The sequence below is a fragment of the Aspergillus fijiensis genome, assembly GCF_003184825.1.
Source record: "Aspergillus fijiensis CBS 313.89 unplaced genomic scaffold BO72scaffold_39, whole genome shotgun sequence".
Taxonomy (NCBI): domain Eukaryota; kingdom Fungi; phylum Ascomycota; class Eurotiomycetes; order Eurotiales; family Aspergillaceae; genus Aspergillus; species Aspergillus fijiensis.
In genome coordinates, this window is record NW_024469015.1 from 17177 (window position 1) to 40799 (window position 23623).

At 50.4% G+C, this 23623-nt stretch overlaps 8 protein-coding genes across 8 annotated transcripts; 3 read left to right on the top strand and 5 right to left on the bottom strand.

Moving 5' to 3' along the window:
• Positions 1 to 55: 55 nt before the first annotated feature.
• On the top strand, positions 56 to 798 carry BO72DRAFT_498192 (zinc finger MYND domain-containing protein; the record flags this gene model as incomplete). Its single annotated transcript, XM_040948752.1, has 3 exons — positions 56 to 397; positions 468 to 626; positions 694 to 798. The coding sequence occupies 3 exons, from the start codon at positions 56 to 58 to the stop codon at positions 796 to 798; spliced, it is 606 nt and encodes a 201-aa protein (XP_040799275.1).
• A 446-nt stretch (positions 799 to 1244) lies between these two features.
• Positions 1245 to 3526, top strand: BO72DRAFT_173321 (methylisocitrate lyase ICL2). Its single transcript, XM_040939400.1, has 6 exons — positions 1245 to 1744; positions 1813 to 2101; positions 2163 to 2575; positions 2640 to 3063; positions 3113 to 3366; positions 3421 to 3526. Exons 1-6 carry the CDS (start codon positions 1321 to 1323, stop codon positions 3426 to 3428), a joined length of 1812 nt encoding a protein of 603 aa, XP_040799276.1. The 5' UTR covers positions 1245 to 1320; the 3' UTR covers positions 3429 to 3526.
• A 1215-nt stretch (positions 3527 to 4741) lies between these two features.
• On the top strand, positions 4742 to 6613 carry BO72DRAFT_173319 (F-box protein). The gene is made up of 2 exons (XM_040939399.1): positions 4742 to 4918; positions 5010 to 6613. Exon 2 carries the CDS (start codon positions 5134 to 5136, stop codon positions 6517 to 6519), a length of 1386 nt encoding a protein of 461 aa, XP_040799277.1. The 5' UTR covers positions 4742 to 4918; positions 5010 to 5133; the 3' UTR covers positions 6520 to 6613.
• Positions 6614 to 8088: 1475 nt separating this feature from the next.
• BO72DRAFT_173375 (DUF3237 domain-containing protein) lies at positions 8089 to 9946 on the bottom strand. The gene is made up of 4 exons (XM_040939401.1): positions 9697 to 9946; positions 9068 to 9559; positions 8657 to 8977; positions 8089 to 8599 (listed from the first exon to the last, which is right to left on the bottom strand). The coding sequence occupies exons 1-4, from the start codon at positions 9763 to 9765 to the stop codon at positions 8300 to 8302; spliced, it is 1182 nt and encodes a 393-aa protein (XP_040799278.1). The 5' UTR covers positions 9766 to 9946; the 3' UTR covers positions 8089 to 8299.
• A 1989-nt stretch (positions 9947 to 11935) lies between these two features.
• On the bottom strand, positions 11936 to 14552 carry BO72DRAFT_408405 (Rad21/Rec8 N terminal domain protein; the record flags this gene model as incomplete). The annotated part of the gene is made up of 7 exons (XM_040942378.1): positions 11936 to 12744; positions 12807 to 13379; positions 13436 to 13925; positions 14018 to 14152; positions 14221 to 14361; positions 14435 to 14471; positions 14534 to 14552. The coding sequence occupies 7 exons, from the start codon at positions 14550 to 14552 to the stop codon at positions 11962 to 11964; spliced, it is 2178 nt and encodes a 725-aa protein (XP_040799279.1). The 3' UTR covers positions 11936 to 11961.
• A 1052-nt stretch (positions 14553 to 15604) lies between these two features.
• On the bottom strand, positions 15605 to 18909 carry argEF (bifunctional acetylglutamate kinase/N-acetyl-gamma-glutamyl-phosphate reductase). The gene is made up of 3 exons (XM_040939402.1): positions 16024 to 18909; positions 15731 to 15971; positions 15605 to 15667 (listed from the first exon to the last, which is right to left on the bottom strand). The coding sequence occupies exons 1-3, from the start codon at positions 18451 to 18453 to the stop codon at positions 15612 to 15614; spliced, it is 2727 nt and encodes a 908-aa protein (XP_040799280.1). The 5' UTR covers positions 18454 to 18909; the 3' UTR covers positions 15605 to 15611.
• Positions 18910 to 20197: 1288 nt separating this feature from the next.
• On the bottom strand, positions 20198 to 20916 carry BO72DRAFT_449886 (SNAP receptor SNC2). The gene has a single exon (XM_040945118.1). It carries the CDS (start codon positions 20597 to 20599, stop codon positions 20321 to 20323), a length of 279 nt encoding a protein of 92 aa, XP_040799281.1. The 5' UTR covers positions 20600 to 20916; the 3' UTR covers positions 20198 to 20320.
• A 1476-nt stretch (positions 20917 to 22392) lies between these two features.
• Positions 22393 to 23222, bottom strand: BO72DRAFT_449888 (uncharacterized protein). The gene is made up of 4 exons (XM_040945119.1): positions 23101 to 23222; positions 22853 to 23037; positions 22566 to 22772; positions 22393 to 22513 (listed from the first exon to the last, which is right to left on the bottom strand). The coding sequence occupies exons 1-3, from the start codon at positions 23136 to 23138 to the stop codon at positions 22645 to 22647; spliced, it is 351 nt and encodes a 116-aa protein (XP_040799282.1). The 5' UTR covers positions 23139 to 23222; the 3' UTR covers positions 22393 to 22513; positions 22566 to 22644.
• Positions 23223 to 23623: the final 401 nt, after the last annotated feature.

The following is a 23623-nucleotide window of genomic DNA, read 5'->3' on the forward strand; positions in this document are numbered from 1 at the left end:
GCTCCCCAGAATATTATCACTTCCTACAACTTAATTATCAACGCTACCCTTCAAGATGACTATCTCGTACCCTGATCTCAGAGACACCAGTCGCTTTCCCGGCTTTGCCGCTATCCCCATCGAGGACCTCGACACCCACAAATTGACTCCCGGAATAGATGGCTGTCTCCTGCTCGAGATCCTCGCTTTCGAGACAATGCCCTACCTCGTCATCGGGTGCCGCAGCACTGATCTACACCTTGTCACCCTGCGATTCGAGGGACCGGATCAAGGCCGTGCTCTCAGTCAGTGTCCGCACCTGAAGGTTGGAAATACCATCGTTATCATGCAGGCCCGCAAGCATCAGTTCGGAATTGAGGTTTATGGCATCCGTGTCTACGAATATCGCCAACTCAAGGTATGGATGTTTGAGCCCTGACAATCACGCTCCTTCCCTGGTAAACCGGTGCTAACCCATGCGAATCAAGATCATCCCAACCTCGTTGGACGAGCTTCTGGAACTCAGTGATGAGATGAGAACCTGGCCTCTGAACTTTGCTGCCCATCAGAGGTGTCACTGGTGTCGTAATGAGCCTGACCACATCACGACCTGCGATGGCTGCGGTGTCATCGGATACTGCAACAGCGTAAGGAGACCTCCCTCGATAGATCGAATCAGTATGGTCAAAGATGAGTCTGCTAACTCTGTACTAGGGCTGTAAGGCGGGCAGCTGGAACATCAACAAACACAAGGAGTTCTGCAAGGTTATTAAGAACCAGAACTTCCGTTCCCTCATGATTGAAATGGGGCACGAGTAAGCCTTATTGAACTGTAGGGCCAAGGCATAATCACGAGGAAGTTGCTCCGAGCACACGGATGATCTCTGCATCACCTCTTGTTTCATGATCTGGCTTCATTACCTTGTTTCATTATCACAAACGATATGTTCTGTTCTTTCCCACTGCTGGACCTACTGTATGTGTTCCCATTCAGATGGGCCTGAACAAGTTTCATGGGAAGATAAAAACCCGAAACCACAAAAATACAATTTCAGTTAGTATTGCATCTTGTTTCCCGGATTTCAGTCATGGACTAGCTAGTCAATACTGTAATAGTGTAAGGTACTATTCTCAAGCTAGTAAGTACCAGCCACCCCGGATAAGCGGGTATTGCGGGATGTGTGGATTGCCCGCCCCCAGACCGAGGCTGGTTTGATCGGCCGGCTTGCGACGGTGCTCGGACCGAGTGCCACCTTAAAGTGACCCCTTCTCCCCAGACACACATCCCTCCCTTCTCCACAGAGAACGTAAACCTTGTGGTATCTGAACGCGACTCTTTGAATGATGCTTCGCTCTTTCCCTCGTCGGCTCCCTCGACATATTCCTCCCCGACCCGTCACTGAAGGCAGTCTGTCGCGCTTTGCTGTGCGCTCCTTCACATGCGGTTATCCGCGGATGTCGGCATCATCGCTCCCCCCCGTGGAACCACCCGTCTCAGCAACGTTGCCTGCGGATTCATACCAACTTCTCTCTACAGCAGACAAGACCGGGGCAGCTGAGGATGCTCTCTACGAACAGCAAATAGCAGATGTGGAAGAATGGTGGCAATCTCCCCGCTTCGAGGGCATCAAGCGGCCTTACTCCGCCGCAGATGTTGTCAGCAAACGCGGTTCCCTGCAACAAACATACCCGAGTTCGTTGATGGCGCGGAAGCTTTTCCATCTGTTGAATGAAAAGGCAGCGCAAGGAAAGCCGGTTCACACGAGTATGTATCGGCATTGGTTCCTCGGCCTTTATTATTTCTTTTTTCTTAGTGTGCTAACTATTGCCAAGTGGGCGCCATTGACCCGGTCCAGATGACGCAGCAGGCACCTCACCAGGAGGTCCTGTACATCTCGGGATGGGCTTGCTCGTCACTCCTAACGACGACCAACGAGGTGTCTCCTGACTTCGGCGATTATCCATACAACACAGTACCCAATCAAGTCCAGCGATTGTTCAAGGCGCAACAGCTACACGATCGGAAACAGTGGGACGCTAGACGGAAGCTGACCGCTGAGCAACGGAAGTCGACTCCATACGTTGATTACCTGCGTCCGATCGTGGCTGACGGTGATACGGGGTATGTGCTGTGCCCACCTAGACGGATTCTGCCATGATCGCATTGTTAACGTTCCATACAGACATGGTGGACTTTCCGCAGTACTGAAGCTGGCCAAGCTTTTCGCAGAGAATGGCGCTGCCGCAGTGCACTTCGAGGACCAGCTTCATGGCGGAAAGAAATGCGGTCACCTAGCTGGCAAGGTACTTGTGCCCATCGGGGAGCATATCAACAGATTGGTCGCAGCTCGCTTCCAGTGGGATCTGATGGGAACCGAGAACCTGCTTATCGCACGCACAGACTCCGAAAGTGGACGGCTCATCAGCAGTGCTATCGATGTGCGCGACCACGAATTCATTCTTGGAGTGACGGAGGAGGTTGAGCCACTCGCCGAGACTTTGCAGGCCATGGAGAGGGAGGGCGCTGCCCCTTCGGAGATCGATGCCTATGAATCTGAGTGGGTCAAGAAATACAAGCTGGTCACCTTTGATGAAGGTCTGTTTCCGATCTTACACTCGCCCTTCTCAACTTCTGGAACTAACCACGTGGCGTGATATAGCCGTCGACGCACATCTCGAAGCAGAAAAGGCTCCACAGTCCGCCCGGGACGCATACAAGAACCGCGTTCAAGAGAGCCCTGATCTTTCAATCTCCCGCCGCAGAGTCCTGGCCAGCGATTACACAAAGAAACCGGTTGTCTGGTCTTGTGATAGTCCCCGTACCAGGGAAGGGTATTACCACTACCGTGCTGGATTCCCCGCAGCTACAAAGCGAGCACGGGAGTTCGCACCGTATGCGGATCTTCTCTGGGTCGAGACCGGTGACCCAGACGTTGCGAAAGCAGGGTCTTTGGCAGGAGAGGTGCGCAAGGCGTTCCCCGGTAAGAAGCTGGTGTACAATCTGAGTCCGTCCTTCAACTGGATGGGACATGGTTTCGACGAAGCGTCTCTTAAATCGTTCATCTGGGATTTGGCGCAACACGGGTCAGTCAGCCACTCCTCTTCTAAAGATCAGAAAGACTAACTTGCTTAGGTTCGTACTTCAACTCATCTCGCTCGCTGGACTGCACAGCAACGCAACTATCACGACAGAACTCTCTCGGGCGTTCAAGGAAGACGGTATGCTCGCTTACGTGCGCATGGTTCAAGCTCGGGAGAAGGAGCTGGGCGTGGATGTTCTTACACACCAGAAATGGAGTGGTGCGCCCTATCTTGACGGCATTCTTGGGGCAATCCAGAGCGGCAGTAGCAGCAGCAAGAGTATGGGCGAGGGCAACACAGAGAAGGGTAAGTGGAGAGTATCGGTGGTGATTTATAGACTTTTGGCTAATGACCTCGCAGGCTTCTGAAGGAGTTGGATGGCTTTGTAACTTAATGATAAATGAGACTCAACAACAAACTTCGGTGTTAATGATTCACCCAATCTCGTAATCTAACTCATGAATCCCGATATAGCCTTCACCTACCGACATCCACGAACTGAAACAGTTGATGCTGCCATAGCTTTTCACTCATCTCTCGAAGGACACCTTCTCAGCTTCTGGTTATCGACGCTTGTGTGTGGTTATGGAGAAACCTGATCGAATGATCTCTGGCGAGAAACGAGTTAATTCATTGGGTTGGGAGTGGAAGGAGCTATCGAGAGAGCCTTGAAAACAAGACTTGGGAGCTGAAAAGCTCCTCTCGCCATTTCTTCTTCCCCCGCTCTCCATTTCTCATTTCCACATCACTCAGTACTCTTGCTTTCTGCTCTTCCGGCTGTTTGCAGGGCTATGCTTTATCCGAGGATCGTCTTACTACCCCTCTTCCACTGCTCAACCCAGCGATCGAGTCGCCGGCAAGTCATCCGGTGGACTTAATTATGTCTCTCGGCAATTAGTTGTCGTTTGAGCCGCCTTTCCTACTTGTTTGTAGCATGCGCACCGCAAAATACCACAATATGTCGACAAGTATTGGTATTCTTTGAAAGACTCGCACGGTCTTGGTTGCGCCAAGCTCTATGTCCTCCACGCCCTTGTTGTCACTATCTAAGCCTCTCAGAATTGTGTGTCTGACGCCTTTTCATTATTCGTTCAATATGATGACTTCGAGGCTGTCTCTGTGGGACGGTAGCAGGATGAATTCATTTTGCGAGAGGAAATTAGATGTAAGTCTATTCTGAATCATTTTGGATTCGTTCTGTGTGTCTTCGTCGAGGTTACATTTATCGTTTTGTCCTGCGGTGATTGTCGGTTTATATTAGCATCAAGCACCGCTAACTCGAGAGTGTTTTTCTGGAAATGTAAAGGAATGAACTGATTCTCACAAGATGCTAGGATACAGTCTCAGGTTTCCGTGGAATGGCACTTGGGTGGGTGTGAAAACAATTTGGGACTCAGAGAGTAGTTGAGATTGCTGCACAGAGGAAATAAACGAAGAGACTTAAAGAAAGGTTGGGGGTAGTGTGGAAGACAGGATAGAAGACAGAAGGTGAAGTGGTCGGTCACTTAGTCCTCCCTCACGCTCTCGCCGAATCCACTTACAGCACCACCTCACTTACCTCCCTCAACTCCTCGAATTCCGCGATCGTTCTGTTCTACTTCTCAAATAAACAACCAACGAATCCTAACCCTTATCTTTACCTTTCTCTTCTTTCTATACCACTCGTCACAAGCTTTGACTTACCAGAATCTGCTGTGGAACTGTTCTCACTTGCAAAGTGCTGACCTCAACATCGTGGCTCGGCCAGTCGGCTCTCATCTTATTTCGAGCTTGTCAGGAGGTCATTTACAATCACCGTCACCCCTTAGTAGCGCATGTCAGAAGCCTACTGTGCCAGTAACGGATGATTCATCTCAAGGTAAGGAAGTTCCTTCCATGCCTGATACCCGCGGGTATCACTTCTCTTGATCTCTTACTTTATCAGCTAACAAATTCGTCGAAGAGTGAAGCTCTCTTTAGTTCCTCCTTTTTCTGTCTGGCCCGAGCATCAAGACCAGGAAGCCATCCCTCGGCCATCACGGGGCTAATCAACTAAGTGATACGCTGATTATTCCTCCGAAACCTAAATTCAACATGGAAAAGCTGCCAAATGAGATTCTACTACTTATTGGGGAAGAGAATATACAAGGCTCTGAGTACATGGATTACTTGCCTCTGCTTCTTGTGTGTAGGCACTGGCGTTCGTTATTTCTTTCTGATGTCTACAACGTGATCAGGTTGAATGAGAAGCAGATCAAGCCTTTCCTGGTCACTGTCCAGAGTAACCCATCTGTTGCGACGTCTATCGTCGCTTTAAACATCAAAGCGTCAAATACCAACTTTGAGGTCGCAAGGAATGATATTTCTAGCATCGGCAGCCGTATCGCAGAGATGGGCCAGTCAGCAGAAGAAACCACGGAATGGGAAGAGGAGTTGCTTAGAGGCGGCTGCGATGCATGGATTGCTGTTCTTCTAACATACTTGCCGAATCTTTCTGGTTTCATCGTGGAGCCTGCGTCACTTATCGGCAGATACATTCGCAGTATCGTGACACGGGCAGCAGCACGAGAGGCAGCCTTCACATCCATATTGCAGGAGCTCTATGATTTTAGTATCGTTCCACCCGACCAGTGGGTACCATCCCAGGCGAGCGATTACCTACCTTTCTTTAATCTCCCATCTATGAGACAGGTCACACTGTGGTGCGGATTGATGGACTCAGACAGCGGTGATACAATGCCTGGCCTTGGGTTCGAACGGGGGACTTTGCCCATCACTGAAATCGTGATAATGGGCAACGGAAGGTATGGCATGAGGGAACTAATAAAATCCTGCCAGAACCTCGAAGTCTTCGATTGGCAGCATAACGACATAGAATTGCTTGGGGAGTCGTACAGGAGATTTCGTCCCAGGGCATTCTACACTTCCCTTTCAACCCAAAAGCATAGTCTGGTAGAGCTTAGACTTCACGGCCAATCATTCTATGATATTGGATCTGATTTCGACGAAGATGATGACGGAGAGGCAGAGTCCGAGCTTGATCCTCCTGACAATTGGTTTGGCTCGTTAGCAGATTTTGTGAAGTTGCAAGAGCTACGCATGCGTGTTGTCAATCTCCTAGACTTCCGCTCCGAGAGCTTCGAGCCAAACAAGGCTTTGAAGAATATCCTCCCTGGAAGCTTAAAACGTCTCTTCCTGACGGAGTGCCACGCGGAGCATACCGATCGACTCCATCAGGAGTTGATGGAACTGTTCGCATGCAGGACGCAGAAATTCCCCCACCTCGGACTACTTATCATCGTGTGCAAATTTCTCAAGGGAATGGAACCGCCCACTGCTACTCGATACGAATGTGTCCCTGATGCGCTTCAAAAGTCATTTATCGAGCCTATCAAGGCAGCTGCAGAAGTTGTCGGTGTCGATTTTGGGGCTGCTTACAAGCGAGACGTGAGTCAGCCCTATTTTTATGCCACGATTTGAAGGCGAAGAGGTAGCCTCAAGCCATCATTTACAGTATGGTCTTCATTGGATGGATGCATGCATGCATCCGCTTTTATGTTCTCTTTGTGTTGCGGCATGTTTTCAAATCTTGAGAAGCTTTTCATAGGTGGTTCTCATTTCTGTCACGAGTAATCCGCATGTTATTTTTGTTTACATTGAGAAATCTGAGTCGAGCTAGTTCCAACTTCATTGTACGCATAATCTCTCAAATGCTACTTTATCCAAAAGAGGGTATGAACAAATGTGCAGGTGCAGTACAGCCTCCCCCCTTCAAGGAAGCAGCCTGCGAGCCCACACAACAACAAGCACATCTTTGTATCTAACAAAAACAAATTCTGTCTCCACTTATCAGGATTTGATTCTCATTATCCTCCAATACACCCCAAAGAAATCATCCTATTCTCAAAGACAACCCCCGACCCAAACCCAAACAGAAGCATTTACCCCCACCATCCCAGAACACACCCTCTCAAGCGCATCACTCCAGACTCAATACCCAGTGAAATAGTAACCAAAGATCAGAAATGGAAGTGTCAACATCGGTACCTGATGTCCCATAACAAGATAAGTTCCGACTATCCCAACGTTAGTTACCACCTTCCCCCATCGGGTACGGAGCTGGGGTATGATGAGGTTCGGTAACCAAACCAGGTACGAGACGAGGTACTAGGTATCCTGTAAGCATACCTCACCAAGGTAAATACCCGCCGAAATACCGAACCGCAACCGCAATGCACCAACACTTTACTTCCGCCTAGTAAGGGAAAATATATTTCAGGGTCTAGATCTACGGCTCGCAGGTACAGATAGATATCGTAGCGATTTGCCCGGTCAATTGGCACTACTTGACTGGGTTGGAAAACAAAACTTGTGGTCAACAAATGCATCTCTCTTGGAACTTAGTAATGGTATTAAGGCTCAGTCAATCGATATGCCAGAGGTCCAATAAGCTGCAGCAACAATCGTTTCTACACCTAATTGACTACCGTAATACTTTTCCCTAGATCTTCACCTGCATATAAGACACATACGCACAAGCACGCACACCAGACATATACACACGCGCAAGAAGAGAAAGATTCCATTCTGTGAATGAATCATATGTCCGAGACTTCGACACGGATACAGACCAACGAGAAGAAAAAATTATGACCCCCGGACAGAATGACATTGGTCATGACAATTTGGGTTCCTGGATGCGATGACAAACACGGCAAAGAAAAAAAGGAGATTGAAGATCTTACACAAGCGGGAAATGAGAGAGCACCAGTAGAGAATCGCAGGCCGAGCAGCGGAGGCTGAAAAACATAAGAGGAAGAAAGCTCATGATGAATCATTTCAGCTGCAGTGTGCTGTGCTGCACTTGCCACTATGACAGAACAAACACATCAAGCAGATTCGTGACTGTTATGGCTGATGAAGAGATATTGTCACTTGTATCCCCACAAGATAGAGAAGAACAGGGTGCTCAGACGGATTACAACGGTCAAGACATTCATAGGTACCACACAACGCACCCGTACGGCTGGAGGCAGATGAGAGATATAGACTGAGAAAAAGGAATAGGAATTGAAGTAATTCCCCAGGAGCAGAGAGAAGATGGACCGCAATTTTCCCCCGTGAAATCAAATTTGCTACTCGCTTAATAACGGACAAAACAGCTGCGATTATATGGCAGATTAGTTGACGCGGAAGGCGTCGAAAATAACTGTGCAAGAGCATTAGTGATGGTAGGGCATAGTAGGAGAAGAGGATCCGACTAACCTTCTTGGTTCCGGCGACAGCCACTGCCAATCCACATCAGAGTGTTCAAAAATGCGTAACGTTCATCTCCGGTCTCCATAGATAGGTTAATGCGATATTTGTACGTGTTCGGGTTGACACCATCAGCCACGGTCGGGTCGTTGACTTTGTCCAAAACGTCCTTAGAACCAGTCAACCATCCATTGGTCTTCACAATAATGTACGCAGGGGGGTCGTCGGCGGTCTGAAGCATATAGCTCGCTCGAAGGCTGGTGGATGACTCTTTAGTCACGATCTGAGAATCCTGTCCCCCAGGCTAGTATCAGGTTAGCATAATGCGAATGCCTTTCTCTGGCGCACGAAGCGTGTTTACCAAAATAATGCCTTTGCCCCATCGACCTGCCCATTGCCCTCCCACAAATGTCACCCAGTCACGCTGACCCCAGATACTCTCGCCCACAGCGACCTTGGGGTTCATCTTGATGCTCATACGGAAGTCCAACTCGAGAGTAGGCGCGGGGATCTGCAGCGAGCGGGCCACGTCGCCCTCGGGGAAGGTGTGGAGGAGGTTGTTGGCGGGGATCGAGTCCTTCATGACACTGAGATAGGTGGGGCATTCCAGCAGATGTTGGCGTTGCCGACTCGTGTTCTTCGCGCGGACTTGCTGGCAGTATATGCATTGGACGGACAGACACTATAAGAAAGAGAAGAAGTTCGCGTCAGAACTTCCGTGCAGGCCGCGCGCGTGTTTTCGCTCGCCTATGAAACCCGGTGTGGGTCTTACCTTGTCTTCTTCCTTCGCACGGAACTCTACGAAAGCAGCATGCACGTCATCGAGGGGCGGGGCGGGGAGGTTGGAGGACGAGTTTTTCGGCTTGGACTTGGGTGTCGCACGAGAGGCCTGCTGCGCGGCAGCGGCCGTGGAGGTGGCCCCGGCAGGGCCTGACGTCGGCAAGGAAGCGCGTCCCTGCATGTTCTGCAGCGGCGTCTGCATCGGGGTGGCATGCGGATTGACACCGTTGGACATCATGGGTCCATTCGGGGTCGCGAGGGCACCAGGCCCTGGCCCAGCGCCGGAAGCTGTGGCAGAGGCGCCATTGGGAGTGGGAGGATATCCGTTGGCAGCACCGATGCCGTTAGTAGTGGATTGAGCGGACTGTGACTGAGCTTGGGGGTTGGTATGACGGAGGCCGGGACATTCGAGCAGGTGCTGCTTCTGACGCGAGGTGTTCTTTGCGCGGATTTGCTGGCAATAGATACACTGGACGGAAAGGCACTGCGAAGAGCAAACAAACAGAATCGTTATGTCAGTAACGATGACGGGTGCTGACGGGGGGGGGGGGTTAAGTTGGGTTGAATTCTGTTGGTAGGCGGGCGTTTGGAAATATTACGGGAAATACGGAAGTCACGCACCTTATCGTCTTCCTTGGCGCGGAACTCGACGAACGCCGCGTGAACTTCCTGGTCGACTGTCCGACCCATGTTCACGACAAATGGGGTGAATAAATCGATATTGGGGGGGTGGAAGGGAAAGAAACCACGCCTGATTTACAAGACGATCTCACAGGATCTCAAAAGGATGATTTAAAGGGAAGGGGAGGGTGGGAGGGGAGCGAAACGAGGGAGCAGGACGAGGACAAGGCAGCCAAAACTCGGGGGGTGAGCGAGAGTGAAAAGGAAGAATCAATGAATGTTTGACGGGACGGGAAGAAAGTGGAGGGAGGGAAGGGAAGAGGGAGGGAAAGAGAAAAGAAAGAGAGAGAGAGGAAGAGAGCAGGGGGAGAAGGACAAGACAAGACAAAACCAGAACGAGAACGAATAACGAGGACAAAACGAGACAAACTGACGGCAAGTGGCGGTTAATTTACGCGAACTCGTTAAAAACGGAACAAGACGGACGAGACGGACGAGACCTTACACCTCGCCCGCGTAATTTGGATCCTGGCATTCGGGTCGGGCTGGGATGGGCTGACTAACCAGTTAACAAACCAAACCACTCACCCGATCGAGTCTCCTCTTCGTAGGGTGGGAAAAATGCCAGTGCATGAAAAAAAGGTTCTTGCTTCGTTATCCTGTACTGTACCATTCATCTATCGTATCTACCAGATTCATCTAACCGGACGAAATAGAGAATGAACTGCATCAGCATCCAGACTCAAAGACAATCACCTCCTCTTCGCCCCCCTCAAACACGATCGACTCTAAGCCCTCTTCACAAAGTCAAAACCAAGGCTACAAGGCGGCAGGCTGACCGAGTCCACTTCCTTCTCTCCTAAAAATAAGCCGGTGTGCTGCTGCCAGCAACCTCCGGGGGTGACAGATCTAGATATGCAGTTTCTTCAACCGCAATTAGGCCTTTTCTTCGACCACGGTATATCCCAAGGTGTAGTAAACTCTGGCCTTACAGACCTCTGCCAAAAAAAATCGTTGTACTGGTAACTTACTGAACAGTACTGGCAATACTGGCAAACGAATACCACCTCCGGCTGTATCGAAGTAAGAGTAACATGACCAGACGGGTCCGAGCATATCATACCACCTGTTCCTAGCTTTACCACCGCGTTGGCCGTGTTTGGAATCCAAAGAACCAAACCAGGTATGGAAATGGGAAACTTGGAAGGGTATCTTGTATTGATCTATCTGACAAAACCGAGATCGAGATCGCATCACGCATCAAGATCTACGTATGCACCCTTCTTCTTGTGAAGGCTATCTATCCTTCTCGACGAGGGCTACGGCTTGCAGGATCAGATGTTGTGTCAGGACATACTGGGGGTTACACAGCCACCGCTAACCACGCGTGCTGCCTTTCCGTGTCTTACTCTGCTCTAAAATGCTGGACATTGAATGGGATTCCTCGTGTGAAGGGATGACACCGTAGGAAGAGGTGCAGTGTTTCCATTGTTTACCAAGTAGTATAGAAGTCGTCATTTCGTCAGAACTATTGGTGATAACGGTGTCAAGCCTTAAAATAGATGGTGAAGACCAGCCTCATAAGGTAGCTGTAAGTACGCCAAGCGAAGGAACTGCTCCCCAGACAGCTGTCACATTCCCTCTAAACACCCCCCTTGTCCCTATTACATGCGGGTCTACTTGCTCATGTGCATTGACTATCTATTCTTTTTTTTTGCAGTTAATACTTCCTGCCTAACGCTGCCCTCGTCGTCGTCGACTGTTACGATTCGCTACCAAACCAACCATACATTCTTACCATCCATCAAACAAAGACCATCGACCCTTCTCTGACGCTATCCTTGAGTCATCACCAGCAGCTAATGATGAAAAGTCTGGGGGGATTCGAGCTTGCAATGTCATGGCAACAACAATTTTATTGAGAAAGCTTTTATGGCCGAAATCAATAATCAGAAGACGAAGAAGAAGAAGTGGGAAAGAAAAGAGATATCGAAAAGAGTTGCAGATGGAAATTTCGGGTGAGACGAAGAACCACACGCGAACCACCATCTGTATGAGCATTAAATACCGTATTGTAAACACCATAGAAGCTGGAAAGATTACCACGAAAGATCGGTATAGAAAAGAAAAACAAGGGCAGTCTGATGGGAAGAGACAGGAATTCTAGAGACCATGTTGAACATAAAAATACAGAGTTTTTAGCAAGTACCGACTGCTGTCCGAATCAGTTGAGACAGCTGATGTGTTCACATACAAAGCGCACTCTCAGATCTCTGGCAAACTGAGATAGATCTCGCCATACAGGTAGAGTTCGCCATACTTTTCACCACCGAGATACTGTGCCTCATCTTGATGAACTGTGAGCAGGCCTTTGGTAGCCAGAGCGAGGATGTGCATGAGACCTTGGGTAGCCACGATGCGAGATGTCTTGGCCGGGGGAAGAAGCGAAGAAAAGTGCATTGTTTGCTTGATACCACTAAAATGACTTGAGGATGGGTGCACCAGGTCCTGACCATCTCTCTCATCTGCACGAGCCAATGCTGCAATCTTAGCGGTGAGGAAGTCGAGGAAGTTCAGACTTTCCTGGTCGAGAGTGGACCTCTGCGAGTCATCCCCGTGGGTGGGGGGACTGGCAGAAGCATGCCTAGGTTCGGCCGCGATAGCTTCGACTGCGTTGTTACGGGCGACTCCACCGTGGTCTGCCTCATCTTCTGTGTGCAGGTATTGCGAGATGTCAAAGTCCTCAAACATATTTACATCCTCCGGCTCGTGACCAGGGAGCTGTAGGTTGTCAAGTGCCTCGATATCGAATGGAAAGCCACGTCCAGCAAGAGGGCTTGAGCTTGTAAGGCGTCTGCGTGGTCTCAAAAGACCCGTGTCAGAAAAGCCGCGGGATGAAAAATCACTAACACTTCCAATACCGGGGAGGATGTTGCGAGCAATGGATCCCTGTCGAGAGCTATGTATAGAGGCTGTAACATTCCAGGGCATCTGAAAGGAGCCTTCATCATGGAGTACTGACGACGCATGGCGACCGATCTCAACATCCTGCAACATGTAGCTTAGTAGCCAGTCTTCTATACGAGGCAGGTAGACATGAGAGAACAAACCTGGTTCCAGAGATCATCATTGTTGGGAAACTCCATCTGATCAGCTGGCTGGCCATCATTCCTAGCTCGTACGCGTCTTCCGATATGTTCTTGTTCCTCATCTTCTATGGAGTCGTGAACACGCTTGGGACCCAGACTGGCAGCAGTCGCTGTAAGAGTGTTGTAAAGTTGCTCTCCTGAGAAGTATTGCAATGGATGCGTGGCATGAGACTTGCCTACTCCGTTCCCAACAGAGCCAATACCCTGACCATATACCCAGAAGGCCGCGTTCTTCTTCGATAGTGTAGGAAGTTTGTTCTTCAACTTTTGCTTCGAGGCTACCGCCATAAGTTCCACAAAGTCCTGGTTCAGGTGAGCTAGTTCACTGTTTCTTAGCCCTATCTGGTCATCCGCTTGTATCAACTTCGGGGCTCTTTGCTTCTGAGCCATTGACACTGCATGTGCTTCTGGGGCGGCCTCATCATCTAAAATCATGTCGGGAAAGGGTGTCGATCTGGCCGGCAAATGACCAGCATCTCGGGTGTTCTGCTCGGGTTTCTCGCCTATTTCGAGACCGTCCTCGATCTTGTTAATCTTGAATAAACTCTGAGTTAGTACTGTGCCACATATAGTCATCCCGAAAGCTATACCTGATCATCCATGATGATATCTTCTTCAGCACAGACTCCAAGATCACTCATGATCCCCCTTTCGTGGTGGCTGTGAGCGACACTGTGTGATATACCCCCAACTTGCGGAGTTGCTCCCAGCTCAACAATGTTTCCGTCCTCGTCGAACTCGAAATCAGCTTGAAGAATCACACCCGCCTCTTCGTCGAGCGGAAAAGGTCTGACCCTTTCCGAAGCGATGCTCCTCGGACCATACCCAACAGTATTGGTATCCGAGGCGAAGCCCCCCAAGCCTCCCGCGTAATTGTCATCGGATGGCAGGCTCAATTGCAAACTTGTGTTCTGCGAGACAACCGACTGACTCAAATTGGGTGTCTTTGGCCAATTGAAAAAGGTCGGTGCGCTCTGGTCGACTTCAGTCAATGCATTGAAGCTCGAGAGGTCAAGGATAAGCCCAGGGAGGCTATCAGGCAGGAACGAGGGATCGTAAGGCAAGATGAGCTGCTCGGGCCTATAGAAGAGGGACATTAGCATCATACCAGCGGTGATCAGAGGATCCAAAAATGCCCCTCTGCTACCCTCATTAATGGAAACGAGACGTACCTAGCCTTCCCGGCAGAGGCGTCCAGACCACCACCCGATAGAGTCTTCAGCTTTGTTTTCATTTTGTCATGCATGGCTTGGACATCTGTGAGCGTATACCCGCACTGATGGCTGTAAACCCTTGAGACCCCGTATCTGGTAGTTGAGTGTCTTGTAAGCAAATGAAACAGCCCATACCCGGATCAGGACAGTGAGCGTCTTACAGAAGATTTCCCTGAAGCCTCAGTGCCATTGGTGCCCCCGGCTCCATAATGGCGCCGCACGCCTTAGGGACATCCACATCCAGTATAGTCTTTCTGTTCAGACGTCTGGTGACAGACTTCGAGCCCAGGGTTGCGACCAGCCTGAAGACAAGGTTATATTAGCCATTCAATACGTTTTGCAAGCGTAGACTCGACGCGTGGAATTGAAGCGAACCATATTGTCGCGACACCGTATTCGGGAGAAGTAAGTACTAGAAGAACGAAAACGCTTTAGCTAGTACGTGAACGTCCAGGGGTCAGAAGATTAACTCACTTTCATGACTATAGAACATTTTCGAACGAAGAGCTGTATGCTACCGGCCCCAATCCGCCTGCTGTGCGGCTGGGGTCGAGCACGCGAAGTCAAAGTAGAATTGGAGACTCCGATGCTGCTGAGATTAAGATCAGAGAGCAGATGACGTCCGACAAGGTCTTGTGGTGTGAACCCCGACAATTCTGGAGTGAGCTGTTCAGAGAGGTAAAGTCATTCGGGCTCGGGGATGAAGTAGAGGTGTAGGGAATACTTGTCTCTGGGAGAAGGTACCAGTCACTCAAATACTAGATATATGGACGCGAAGCTCGTACACGATAGTTACGCGTGTCTGAATGAGCAAGACACGCTCTCATGAGTGGTAGATTGATCGAAGAGACTTTCAGTATCGGCGTTGAAAAGGATTCAAGTGACGAGTCTGAGCGCGTAGGGTCACTCCGACTTTCCGCAACGAACGACTTTTTCAATTCTACAGAGACAAGAACCGCAGGAGATGTGAGTATCTGAGCTTAAGAATATGTCTTATTGATGATTTGATTCGCCGCTGTCTATCGGGGATTGTATTAGGGAAGAAACATCCGAACCACCGTAGAGAAAGACGCCCGGCTAGCAAGTCGACAAGGAAGTGAGTACACCTGAGACCACCCGCATAAGATGAGAATGACTAAATCAACTTTTGGCGCTCCTCTGGCCAGCTACACTGCATTAGCACCAACCGGACGAGATACAATACAACAGCAATCGCTGTCCAGTGCTTTTAAGAGAAAAGGAAACAGGTTGAAGTAATTGCCAGGATCGTTCTATTCATAACCAGAAGACAGTAGATGAAAAATAGAGACCAGGAGAAAACCATGGAATATGAAGCAAGAGATAGAGTGTTTACTGATATCTCCGACCCATGGCAACCCGGGAAGATGCACGTGGGGTATGGGACATGCAAAAAGATCAAAACTCGAAACAACATGAGGCTATACTTCCTCGGGATTAAGAAGAACGGTTTTCCTGCATTCGAAGAATTATATACCTACCCTTCGACTAGATGGATGTTACATGGTGCTTTTAAATAACAAGTGCAAACAACCTAATCAAGGGGGATGCCCTGGTATTCGCCGTAGCCAAGGGCAAGGTTCATGTTCTCTGTACACGGAGTGTTAGCATCGTTCTTTGAATCAGGAAAGCCATCAGTTCAGGGCTACTTACGCAGACATTGAGTGGCAGCGCCCTTGAGCAGGTTATCAATGGTAGCACACACAACAACACGCTTGCCGCTGGAGTGAACGGCAAAGCCGCCAACCTCAACACCGTGGCGTCCGGCAATGTTCTTCACCAAAGGGGGCTCGCCAACGATCTTGACGAGCTTCTCACCAGCGTAGCGCTCCTGGTAGATGTTGCGGATATCGCGAGAAGTCAACTCCTCCTTGAGGGGAATGCTGATGGTTTGCTGGACCAAAGTTAGCCAATGAAGAAGGAACAGAAGTAGGAGCCAAACGTACGTGGATACCCTGGAACCAGACCGCAACGTGGGGGATGAAAGCGATGCTTGCGCCAAGTTGCGAGCTGATCTCCTTCTCGTGGATGTGATCAGTCAAGCTGTAGGGGATTATGTTGTTCGTAAGGTTCTCGACGTCGTTCTTAGGGCTGGGTTTGGTGCCAGCACCAGAGTAGCCGGAAACGCCGAAGACGGTGGGTTGTCCACCGAGGTAAGGGACAAGAGGAGCGATTCCAACCTGAGCAGCAGTCGCATAGCATCCAGGGTTGGCGATACGGGTAGCCTGGGCAATCTTGGAACGGCTGACCAGCTCAGGAAGACCGTAGGTCCACTTCTCATCGAAGCGGTAGTCGGCACTGAGATCAATGATCACATTGCCGGTCTCGGAACCCTGATCGACAGCATCGACGAAGGGCTTGCAGACACCGTTGGGGAGAGCCATAACCCAGCAGTCAACATCACCGTTGGCAGACATGCGCTTGACATCATCGGGGCTGAGGTTCTCGTAGATAATCTCACGCTTGTCATAACCCTGCAACTTCTTGCCAGCCAGCTCACGAGAAGAAACATGACGCAGGTCCAAGTGAGGGTGAGCATTGATCAGGTTGATCAGAGCCTGGCCAGTGTAACCGCGAGCTCCAATCAGAGCAACCTTGGAAGGGCGGGTGTTGGACATGTTCTTCTCTCCAAGAGGGGGGTTGGGGTTGGTAGTGGCGTAAGTCCTGAAAGCCTGCACAGGAACGGTAGGGCGAGTCGAGCGAGCAGCACGGAGAGCGTTACTAGTCGAGGAGAAAGCACGTCTTTGCTCAGTAGAAGCGCCGCTAGCACCGAAGCCCTTACCGATGTGGGTAGCGGCCTGGGCAGCACGATGCAAGCGCGATTCGAGGTTAATGTCTCCGAACATCTGGCGGCCGTGCTCGTTGAATTCCTGAACAAGCTGCTTGACCTCCTCACCGCTCTCAACCCCGTACCAGAAGAGGACTTCTCCCTCACGGCTGAGACTGCCATCGGCCTTGTCAAAGAACCAAGTCAGGTTCTCATCGTCCTCCTTCACAGTCCAGACAAGCTTGGGGAACTCCTTCTTGATGGCGGCGAAGACGTTGTCAGCTACGTTGGTGAGCCAGCCGGACTTGGTGATGGTGAAAGTAGCCAAGTGTGCCAGCGAAGAGGTGGCATCTTTCTGAGGGGGCAACACAACAGCGAGCGCATTCATGGGCTCATCGTAATAAGCCTTGAAGTCGCGCTCCTTCAAGCCCTCAACATAGCGATCGACAGTAGCGCGGGCGTCCAAGCCCTCACGATCGCGAACGAGGACATCCTTGAGCTTGTCCAGATCCTCGAATTCGGACAGGGAGGTCTTGGTGTGGACCTTGTTGCCTCTGCGAATCAAGGTACCGGCTCCAGAGTCGGTGAAGAGTTCCTTCTGCAGGTCGGCGGGGTGGATGATAGCAACGCTAGAAGTGCGAGGAAGGTCGCTGAGGAGATCCTTCATCTCCTTGATCTTCAGACGAGTGCCGTGACGCACCCACCACTGAGTCATCAGGTGATCATACTCCTCGTCGAGGTTGATCACGGAGATCTTCTCGCCAGTGTCACCGTTAAACAAGCCACCCTTCTCCGCCAAGTAGACGATCTTGAGGGGTTGAAGGGCACGCGCGAGCTCACCAGCCGCGACATCAGCATTGACATTCAAAACCTGACCATCGGGCGTCTCGGCCATGGAGGTGAGAATGGGAAGGCAGCCAGCCTCAATGGCAGACTCAATGGGCTTCTTGTTAACACCATTGATCTTTCCGACCAAGTTGTACTTCTCCTTGTCCAGGTAGTCGGCGGTGAAGACGCCGGCATTGAGCGGGCGGGCCCGAACACCCATGCGCTCCAACTCCTCAATCAGCTTGAGGTTCTCCTCGAGGAACAACTTTCTGGCCAGAGCCAGGGTCTTTCCGTCCGTCACGCGGATTCCATCTTCGAATTGAGGCTCCACTCCAGCATCCTCGAGCATGCGATTGAGCTGAGGACCAGCGCCATGGACAACGATGGGGTAGAGGCCAACGTGGTTCAGGAAAGCGAGGGCGGAGGAGAGAGTCTGAAGGTGTTCGGTGATGATAGCACCGCCAACCTTAATGACGGCAAATTGCTGTTGGGAGACGGAGGTGAAGTGGGAGAGGTACTGCTGGACCTCCCGCTTGGAGCCGATGTTGCTCAGCAACTGAACGACCGTGGAGCGGGTGGAAGAAAGCTGAGGATCGGTAGCACGAGAGTATTGACGCCCTTGCAACAATGGAACGGCAGAAGCTTTGAGTGAGTGGCGGGCAGAGGGGGAGCCGATTCTGGCGCGAGAAACGGCGAGCGGTGCGGAGAGCGCGCGGAGGGGCTTGCTGGGGGAAGCTCTCCGCACGGCAGTGCGAAGGGAGAACATCTTGCCAGCCAACATGCGGCAGCTTTTGCGCCTACTCGAACAGAAAAGTTGAGGGGGAGGGGGAGAAGCCCGAAAGTTTGAATAAAGCTGTTAGATTTAAAGAAGACTGTTCGAGGGAGGAGGAGGAAAAAAGGGAGGGGGGTGGAAGGAGGAGAAGAAGAAAAGTGACAAGGAAGAATGAGTTAAAAGGTTGGTTGTGTGGAGGGAGCCAATTCGGGTGCAGCCAGGGAATTTGCCGCAGGCTCCAAAAAGTTTTGATGGTCGAGATGGTAAAAGTGATGATCGGCTACTTGTCGGAGCGGGCGTCTTCCATTTTCTGCAATCGGCCGGAAACCTACTCTTGACTCACGCAGGTTGGTAAGTAGTAAGTTAGTCAGTAGATCGGAAGTTGGTTTAGTTGAGTTAGTGCCCACTCCGGGAGGAATCGTTCCCTCCTTGCAAGTACTTAAGATAAAAGAGTAGAGTTACATCTACATCAACTCGCGACCAGACCCCCTTCCTACGTTCCCCCCTTTTATACTTGCCTTTTCCCTACAATCATTGCTGGAAAGTCCTAATGGTAAGCTCGGAATTGAGGGAAATTCGAACGAGCCAGTGGAATAAATTGCGCAAGGAAGCGGCGCCGCACAACTGCCCGAACAACTTGCCCTTGGCCCTGCGTGCGTGCGTGCGCGCTGCCACTGCGACTGCGACTTTCGGAGCTCCTCTTTCCCAGCATGACTCACCACATCATTCATATTATTGATTAGGTGAACTGATTGATCCAAGACCAAACTACGGATACGGCAGGGCCCCATTCTGGTTCCCATGAAATTCTCATAGACAAGTTCCAGCAGTTCCAGCAGTTCCAGCAGTTCCCAGCGGTCCCAGCAATCACAGGCTCTCAGCACTATACACCTAGCAACCCACACCCCCCCCCCCCAACATCCCAGGCTTGCTGGCAATGCTTGCCCTTCCGGTATCCATCCCCACACGTAATGAAAATTGCAAAATGGAGTCTTGAAACGTCCCGGATCAATTTCCATCATACAATAATAATTCCTGGGAATCGTTATCTGATCTTACTAGCCACCCACTCCCCTCTCCCTAGCGAATCATTGCCATCAATGCTCTCTGGAGGCTGGAGCCACTGCCCGCAGTGCCCCAGCGCACTTCCCTTTTCAAGTGCCATCTCCATCAGTGTCTCTCAGACTCTGGTTCTCTTTCGTTATCTGATCCTCCCTTAACCGAACACTCCTCCTAGGCTGGTCACTGGCCACCTGTCCTTCATTATGGGTACTTTTCTTATTGTATGGTCCACAGCATTCCGTCCCCGCCAAAGCCCTTTCTCCGTTGCTTCGGAATCACGTGTGGGTGGTGCGATTCGGAACTTTCAGGTTAAACAGGCTGGATCAGCCACTGCATCTTTGGTTGTTTTTTTTCCTTAAATCGAAGTTTCATGGGGAATTTATTGTTGACATTCAGAGGCTAAAGAACGAAGGACACGCAGCAACACAACATCAGGCATACCCGTAAAGGGTAGCACAGGAAACGAAGTGAGAAAGACAAAGCGCACTGATATACTAGGACATGAGCGAGCACCAGAGTATCATTTACATCTTCACAGTCGATGGATTCATGTGGCATAGCCTCAAGACCCCAGAGCAGCCCATGGCGTCAATGGTGCGGCGAGGCAAGAAGACTTCATTCGTGAGAACAGGGATAGTTCGACGCCCGAGAAAAAGCAAGAGGTATTAGTAGCTGGAAACAAAAGCTTCACGGGCACAACACAGATAAACCAGGACCAAGTGAAAAAGAAGAAAAACGTCATCCATTCCCAAGACAATCATGACTGTCGCTGCGTTCGTAACTTATTTTCTGGTGGTGATCACTGTGGTTGAAATTAAGGGTTAGCGCATCCGGAAACCAATTGCCGAGTGGACGGCGGATCGAGGATATAGATGTAGATCTTACCAGTAGGGACGATAATCACTACAAGCAAAATGATAACACAGATGATCAAGCATACGCGCATCTTCATGTCCTTCCACCACATCTGTTTCCGCACCCGATTGGCGCCACGGCGGAAGCCCTGGGCTGATACTGCCAGATTATCGGTCTTATCCTGAAGCGAGTCAAGGCGCTCGCCACGCTCCGAGACCTTGAAGATGTTTGAGCGCATCGTGTCGACGGTTTCTTGGATTTTCTGTTCGAGGAAGCAGGCTCGTCAGTCAGACAGCTCATTCGATAACGTGCAGTAGTCCGTCAGAGCAGACGATATGCGGCAGCAACCACATTTTCTTGGTGCAAAGTACTATGCAATCGCTCCCGAAGTACGCTCCGGAAGCACATCGCATGGAAAAGGGGCCCATCGTTAACTCACCTTGTCGATCTCCCTCGTCCGGGGGTCGCCATTTTGCGCAGCGGTAGCGCTGGGTCCGTTGGATCCAGACGGAATGTAAGGATCGTAAGGCTGCTCAGACATGACTGCGATGCGCGATGTCCTCGGTTTGTGTGTAGGAAACGAGACGTCGGGTCTGGTAGATCACCAAATTGCGGTGTTGAGGTTGATGAGCTCTTTTGTTTGTTCCTTCCGCAGGGGGTGAGGTGGGAGTCGTGGCAACAAGTCTAGCAGGTCGGCGTGCAGTCGTCTGGGGAGAATGAGAAATCGAATGTACTGCTTAGTCGTGAAAAGTGAATAGATTGTGAAATGATTGATGTAGTGGAGTAAGGTGGATGTGTTGCTGGAGGAAAGCTGACAAGGTGTGATGAATCGCCGCCCGCTGTCTGGAGATTACAGGCGTTTCGGGTCGGTCGGGGGGCGGGCGCAGCACGTGACCAAGCATTGGCTGGGAAAGACAGCCCGCCTCGCAGGCAGCTATTTTTATGCTAGAATGGATTCGAACCCAGCGCCCATGGGACAAAGAAGTCGCGCAAGAAGGGTGTGGTATTACAGTAACATGGTGTTTTCTCAAAAGGTTTGCGACTCTGCGAGAGGCCACATGCATATGCGACCTACTAGCCGACCACCTATCCAAACAATAATCAAACACAGTTGCTGTGACAGATCTACTTTACATACATGACATGCCACCGACTGGCTGTCTCTACGAACATGGACCATTGATACTTCCATTCATTCCCAGATTCGAACACAGAGACGACATCTTCCCGCCAAAGTGGCCCATTGGGCATCAGAAGTACGCCAATTGTCATGCCAAGTCATGTGTTGCTAAAGGAACGGGAGGAGGCTGGAAGCACCGTACCTTCAGCCTAGTGGCTATGCAGTGTTTCGCCCGCCGTCGGCTTCACGTGGCGATCCCTCGCGCTTGAATCCGAATCTGGAATAGACCGTGGACCCTACCAACCACTTAAGTATGTCAATCCTCCATAACGGTTGCTGAGATCTCCCATCATCGTCATCTTTTTGACACATCTATGGTCAGGTATTCTTTGCAAAAATGCAAATCGTAGTAGACATGCTGGGGATATGGCACGAGTTATGAAATACGTCACTTCCAGCACAACTTATCCTGCTGCATCGCCAGGTGTTCATATACCCACGGTCGAAAAGCATACGTACTTGTCCTGCAGATAGATATGTACTGTACTGTACATGCATCACTTGGGGTATACATGATACTTTCGGGGTACTGCGTGTCAAGCCCCAAAATATACCATGCTATGGAAAGAGAGAGCGGATTCGTGTTTGATATTCCGAAGAGTAGCTAGGCTGATCCGGAAGCTTCTCGTAGACACTTATAACATTAATCAAGTCACTGTATGGAGGCCCTGAACTACGCTGCTGATACCAATTTCGTAAATTGGAGTTATGGTAGCAATCCCACACCAAAAATATAGCGAAGCACAATAAATTTGAGATCCCTCTACGATTGATAGTGGTCTGCCATAGTCTTCCTTAGCCCAATCCATGATCTCAACTTTAGCATCAGCAAAAGAATACAGATAGAGTGGATTTCCATTCAGTCGTTCACACATTAATGAAATGAAATATAATACAATATCGCCCATGTAACTCCGCACACGCCTGGGTCCACGACGATTCGAGAGACTGCTTTTCAGTTTCCCCAACTTTCTTATATGGGGTATAAGTACATGGCGTTGTTGATAGGAGGAGAAGAACGCACTTCTCGTTTCACCAAAAACGACCGAGAGCCGGAGGCTTCATGATAGATCTTGCTTCCGTACTGATATCTTCTTTGCCTCTTATTTCCCACCAAGCAACTCCTTCCGCATTTCTTCTCTTTGCGCCTTGGCGTCTTCCTTCGCCTGCGTATTTCGTGTTTCCGCCTCCAAGCGTCTCTGTTCCTGTTGTTCTTGAGCGGCGATCCAAACTACACAACAAGAGGTGTCAGCACACCGCACAACGATGATTTCTCATTCAGCATCGGCATAGAGGAAGATCTCAACATACTATGCTTGTCAGACTTGGACCACTGCTTCAACTTGGTAACGTATTCATCGAAATCCCGTGCTCGTCGGTCGCCCTCTTCCAGACTCCGTTTCTGAAGGTCGGGGTTGTAGCGCTTGAACAATTCTTCGTCCGTGGGCCGGATGTATTGCACGAAGGCGGGGCCTCCCACGCAGCAAACGACACCGCTATTGACCGTCAGAAGCTATTCCAGACATAGTTGAAGTGGTGCGCTTGGGAACCCAGCTTACACTCCCAGCATCTTCAGCCAAGTTCCTGCACGAGACATAATGGCGAAGCGTTCGGAGGATGACTATCCGTCTTGAGCGATGATGTCAGACTGCAAAGCTTTCGGCGGTAGAGAGGTGCAGAGATGCCGAGTTCGCGAGACACTCCTCAAGCCAACTAGAATTGTTTGCGATCTTCGATATGCTTCTTCTCGATTGAGCATCAGTCCATCGTCATCCGCGCGCGCGGGTTTCGGCAGACAGCGAGCGTGTGGCACAGTTTTGAGGCTAGTGCTCGTGGCTCAGCATGTGGCTGTGTCGTTATCCGCCAATCCCGACATGGGATTACACACCAATCGACAACAGGTTTCGTTCACTGTGATTTGCTACCAAAGCATCTAAACCCATGGAGAGGAGCCTTGCTGCTCCACTTGGTATGTGGTTGACTGCCTTATGCCCCTATGCCTCCAACTCTGCAGCACACATTCTGCAGTATGGTACAGTCGTTTCTGATATTCAGCTCCAATCATGTCATGTCCTGGCAGGA